The sequence below is a fragment of the Trypanosoma melophagium genome, assembly GCF_022059095.1.
Source record: "Trypanosoma melophagium isolate St. Kilda chromosome Unknown ctg43segment0, whole genome shotgun sequence".
NCBI lineage: Eukaryota > Euglenozoa > Kinetoplastea > Trypanosomatida > Trypanosomatidae > Trypanosoma > Trypanosoma melophagium.
In genome coordinates, this window is record NW_027125183.1 from 1 (window position 1) to 6,509 (window position 6,509).

A 6,509-nucleotide genomic window follows, 5' to 3' on the forward strand; every position below is an offset into this window, starting at 1 on the left:
TAAAATAAAATAAATATACATTTACCCAAAACTAGCAAAAAAAGAGGAGTTTTTTGAACGAATTTAGAGAAGGGGATCCAGGGGAGGAAATTTGGAGGAGAAGGAGAAAGAGGGGAAAGGGAGGTTTAATTAAAGGATGAATTTGAACTTATTTTATTTAAGTTTTATTAATTTGAGGGATTAGCGAGGGGGAGAAGGGTTTTAGGGGAAGATGGAGATTTTCGGGGAGAGGCAGGCTCTTTTGGACGACAGCGGTTTGAAAACGTTTTTCCCATTTTTTGGATTTTAGGATTTTAAGAGAGAAGGAGGAGGGGGATTTGGAATTTTAAGAAGCTTTTCTTTTGCCGAGCTTTAGAAGAAAGAGCAAGAAAGGTTTTAGAGGGAGGTTTTAGGAAAGGAAAGATTCTCGGTTTTTTTCGGTTTCGTGTTTTGAGAATGTATGGCATTAAACGCAAAAAGTATCTACAAAATTAAATCGAACAAATTAATAATATCAAAAAAGAAAATGTAAACAATACAACATACAAAAAAAATTAAGGTATCGAGGTTGAGCATGCATAGTCTAACAACTCAAAACCCAATATGTTGATATGAAAAGACAAATATGTTAACAATTAATCTGAAATAAAAGATATATATAACAACTAACCAAACTACCAAAAAAAAAGACATACATATTCCTAAATATGTGAGTTGTATAAGTAGACAGAAGACTTTAATAAAAAACCCAAATATTATCGGAATAGCGCCAATACATAAAAATAAACAAGCGAGTAAAATGCTAAGTATAAAGTTATTAAAGAACGAAAAAAATACAAAATTAATAAGAAAATAATTTTCGTTATATTTAAAATCAAATATGTTGTAAACAATAAAAAAATAATAAAGTACCATGAGAAGCACCAAGCTAATACTGTAAACCAAATGAAAATTGAGGTACAAATAAAAGATATAATTTTTTGTTGAAATGAAAACTAAAAATAAGAAACAAAAATTATTAACACTTAGCACAAAAAGAAGACTAACAATGGCAAAACTATTAAGACCTATTAAAACACAAGTACAACATTGTAACAACAAAAGTTTAACAAAAATAATATAAAAGTAAACAAAACATAATAAAATGACAATCAAAATAAAGCAGAATAAAACGTAAAAAGTCAACATATAAATAAAAATAAATACTCCAAGTCGTATGTATAATTGTTCCATAAACATAACCAAAAATACAATATACAATTTAAACAAGATGAGTAAAACATAAAATAAACATAAAACCCCCATCCATTCTTCATCAAAAACCAAAAAACAAAAGTCACATAAAAAAAAACAATAGTGTAAAACCAAAAAATAAAGTAAAACAAAAAGTAATATGAAATTAATTAAATTTAACATATAATAATACCATAATATAAGAATCTTATAACCAAATCTACTCGAAATGAGCAATAAAAACAATAACAACGTAAAAACCTCAAATAACACGGATAATAGAACGATGTGAACAACAAATAAAAATAAAAAAATAACAATATATTGTATAACAATTACCAAGAATAAAAACCTTGCATCAAATGTCAAAAAACAAAATAACAAAGAAAAACAAAATATAAATAACAAAATAAAAATAAAACAAACATAAGAGTCCAACAGTACTACAACACAAACATTGATACAAAGTAACCATAAAAGATCAAATCCTAAGTAAACAAGTGATATATAATCACATAAGATAACAAAACTATAAAAAAGCAAAAAAACAAAAACATGCAAAAAATATAAAAACAAAAGGATTTTTGAAGTGTTTTTGGGGACAGGAGGTTTATTTTGGGAAGAGGGGAGAAATTGAGGATGGGGAACGGATTTTAGAACATTTTAAAAGAAGTTTTCGTTATTAAACCACTAAACATAATATCTTGGATATGGCAAGAAACAGAAAAACAAGAAAACCTAAAAAAAACAAGAATAACAATATGAATGTTTGTGCAGTAGTTATTTTGACACGAAAACTAATCACACGGGGAATTAAAAAACCACCAACAAGCATAAAAATGGATTTTAAGCAAATAAATAATCCACCAAAACATAACCCTACGAATAAGATAGTAGCCAGCAAAACGTGAGTAATCTCTAAAACAGAATAAACCACAAAAAAAACACCAGATAATTCTGTTACTAATCCAGCAACAAGTTCACTTTCACATTCCATGTAATCAAAAGGCAATCGTAACCCATCAAGCAACAACCCAATCCAAAACAACCCAATAAACAAAACACCAACAACAAAACCGTTAAAAATAAAAAGTTGCCCCACACACATATCTTTAATACCAAAAAAACTAAAATAATCCAACAAATAGATGCAATAAAACAAAATCAGTAAAGAACTTTCGGATAAAATAGAAAAAAAGAGTGTGCGCATTGCAGATAAATAAACAAAACAACTAGAAAAAAGGAAACAACCAACCAAAAATACGCAAAATACATTCATAAACAAATGTAAACCCATCAAAGATAAAATACTAAAACATTTATCAAAAAGAATAAGAAAACCTAAAGGTAAAAAGAATCAAGGAAAAAACATACAAAACAAAGTTACGAGCATAGCACTAAGTAAGTAAAAAACGTCCACACTAACCACAAATAACACAAATTTCAAAAATAATTTAATACCATCTGTTATAGGCGTAAGCATCCCAAATAGAAATAGTGCGGGACCAATCCTAAGCTGTACTATAGCTAAAATACGTCTTTCACATAGGCTAACAAACCCGGACAAGACTAATAAAACTAAAATAAACACTAATAAAATGACGCAAATATCAAGGTTTAACAGCAAATGAGTTTTATATTATCATTTTGAATGATTTTTTTGATGGATTCTATTATTGTTTTATTATCTTTTGCATGCTTCCTATGTATATGAGTATGTACACTATTACTATCATCAATCATATTTGTATCAAAAATAAATAATATATATTGCACATGAGATTTTATAGCATCAAAATTTATCGATGCATATTGATTCGCCATTGGTGTGATGTTCACTATATGTTTATTATTACGTTTATGTCTTCTGTTATATTTTGGATGTTTAAATTTTGTAAGTTTCGATCTCTGTAAAGTAGTGGGGTTTCAGTGGTATTGAGTATATTTTTTATTTGGAGAAACCACTATATTTAGTAACTTAATACTCGAAAGTGATTATTTAGTGGGTGATTTACGTTTGTTACAGTGTAATCATGTATTAACACTCCTAAGTTTGGTAATATATAAATTATGAGTATCTGCAGTAGATGTAATACATTCTTTTACGCTATCAAGCTTAGGTATAAAAGTAGAGAACCAGGTAGGTGTAACGAGATAATATTATTTTCCTCAAACAATGCAACCATATACGGTCAATGTAGCGAACTATGTGGAGTATTACATGGATTTATGCCTATCGTAATATGTTTCATATAAGTGGTATGTAATCTACACAAAAGGGGATTTTTAAGAAGTTTTGATTGAGTCGAGTTTTTGATTTGTTATGTGTTAGGACATATGATTTCGTTTTATGATGATTTGACTTGGATTTTATATTGTACGATTTTGTATTTGATTTCGTAGTATGTATTACCTACATATTTATATTTGTGTTGGGTTTTTTTTTACGAATATTTTTTAGTTTTGTGTTTGTATTATTATTTATAACGTTCTTTGGAACACTATCATTATCATTGTTATTTACAAAGTATTATATATTTTATATATATATTTTATATAATTTTATTTGTTTTTTTTTTACGTTTGGTATTAATTTCCTAATATATTACATAGAATTTTTTTCATTTTTAATATTTTATATATTTTTCGATTTTATATCATTTTCTTGTTTTATTTATAATTACTTTGGTACATTTTTTATGTTTAATATAATATTTTGTTCATATTTGTTTTGCTTATTTTATTTTGTAATATATTTTCTATTTTGTTTTATTTTTTTTGTAATCCGTTGCTTATTTATAGTAATATTAGATTACTTATTTTTTAATTTCGACATATTTGTATCTTTTCTTTTATGTGACATAGGATATTTGGATTTTGTTTGTTTTTTATTGTTATATGCCGCTTTTATTTCAAATTTTATGTATGGTTTTTTTTGTTTTATTATCATTTTGGGATATATATTTTTGATGTTGTATTTAGTAATAAATCTATTTTTTGGCTTTATTTTTTTAGTATATGGAATGATAACTCCATTAATAAACTTTACTTTTTGATTATATATAATATATAGTAGGAATTGTTATATATTAATGCCTTCTGTAATAGTGTTATTTAAATTTATGTATTTTGATGTTTTTTTCGTATTTATATTTATATTGATATTATTTATAATATGTTTTTTTGGTTTTTTTTTAAAAGATTTTATATTTTTATCATTATTTTCCGATATATTTGCCTCATTATTCAATTATGATATAACAACATACACGATCTTTAATTACCATACACAACAGTTTTTAGTAACACAATTATTATCAATTTATATGTAAAAAAATAAAAAAAAAGAACGTCAAAAGTAAATAAAAAAAACAAAGCAAAAACACAAAATAAGTAATAAATAATCCAAAATAATGTGTGTAAAGTCCACAACGAGTAAATAAAGAGCCATAACACACGGTAACCACATAAAAAAGTAAAAAAAACAAAACAAATTATAAACAAATAAATTAACAAAAAACAAACAGTAATCCCAAAAAAAAAAGACATTAAATAAACAACAACAAAAAAGTACAATTACTGCAATGATAGCCATTCCGTATAGCATAAACGAGCTCCAAAATAAAAAACTAACCGGATAATCAGAAATCCTTCTAGGAAAAGCAAACATACCAAGGCTATGTAATGGAAAAAACATCATATTGGATCCACACCACAAACAACAAATAAAAAAGAATAACCAAAATACATACAATTCTATAGGAAGTCATTTCATCAAAAAATGAATAAATCCACCAAAAAACCCAACCACTGCACCTAATGACAAAACGTAATGAAAGTGGGCAACAACAAAATATGTATCATGAAGCATTATATCAACACCAACATTGGATAAGAACAAACCGGTTAAACCACCAAATAAAAACATAAAGATAAACATGTATACGAAATAAATTTCAAAAGTAATACACAAGTCTGTATATAAAAAACTATAAATCCAATTGAATAATTTAATACATGTCGGTAAACCAATCAGAACGGTTACGCTGCCAAAATAAGCCCTAGAATCTACATCCATTCCAACAACAAACATGTGATGAGCCCACACAAAAAAACCAAGAATTGAAATTAAAATCATAGAATAAATCATAGCAACGGAGCTAAATACGCATCTAAAGCCAACAACCTCAATTATAGTCGAAATTAAACCAAAAACAGGAAGAATAATAATATAAACTTCAGGATGACCAAAAAACCAAAAAAAATGTTGAAATAAAACCAAATCACCACCGCCAACAACATCATAAAATGATGTATTAAAATTTCTATCACACAAAAGTAGTGTAACACCACCAGCTAAAACGGGTAAAGTAATAATCAAAAGTAAGGAAGTAAGTAAAGTACCTCAAATAAAAAGTGTCCACACAAGAAAACTAAAATATTTTCTTCTACAACAGAATATGGTACCAACAACATTTATAGAGTTCAAAATACTGGAAATACCCAAAAAATGTACAGAAAAAATAACAAAATCGCATGCTAAACTTGAATGAAAGTCAATACAAATAAGAGTGGGGTAAAGAGTCCAACCAACACCCATCCCCTCTTCAGTCAAAAACCCACTAACCAAACACCCAAAACCACCCATAAACATCCAAAAACTCATGTTGTTTAAACGTGGAAAAACCATATCAGGAAAGCCTACCATCACAGGAGCAAAATAATTAGTAAGTCCACCCAAAAGAACAGGCATGATAAAAGCAAAAATCATTATTAATCCGTGAGAGGTAACTAAAACGTTATAAAATTGATAATCGCCAAACAAAACACCACATCCAATCAGTGATAACTCTAATCGAATAAAAAGAGAATATACATACCCTACGAATCCACACAAGATGGCAACTAAAAGATAACAAAGCCCTATCATTTTATGAGAAACGCTTAAACAAACCAAACTCAAAAAAAACATTTTTAAAAACACCGATTAACTCCAGTCCATCAAACTCAAAGATTATTTTTTCGCTTTCAAACATTTCAAATCCCACACACAACCTCTCCCCATACATCCCCCAAACCCCCCTTTCCCCAAACCAAAAATTCCACCAAAACCCTTCACTCAAAAATCATTAATCGATCCCCTTCTCTCAATTATCCCCTCAAAAAAAACCCCTTCCTCTAAAACCCAAAAAACCCCCTCCCTTTCCTCAAAATAAATCCCCCAAATCAAACTTAAAAGCCCCAAATTAATTAAAAAAAATTTAAACAAAAATAAAAAATTAAAATAAATAATAAAA

The 6,509-nt window shown here is 27.5% G+C and overlaps 1 protein-coding gene across 1 annotated transcript; it reads right to left on the reverse strand.

The window, feature by feature from the left end:
* Positions 1 to 5,617: 5,617 nt before the first annotated feature.
* LSM04_002491 (cytochrome c oxidase subunit I) lies at positions 5,618 to 6,142 on the reverse strand (the record flags this gene model as incomplete). Its single annotated transcript, XM_067332558.1, has 1 exon — positions 5,618 to 6,142. One exon carries the CDS (start codon positions 6,140 to 6,142, stop codon positions 5,618 to 5,620), a length of 525 nt encoding a protein of 174 aa, XP_067187627.1.
* Positions 6,143 to 6,509: the final 367 nt, after the last annotated feature.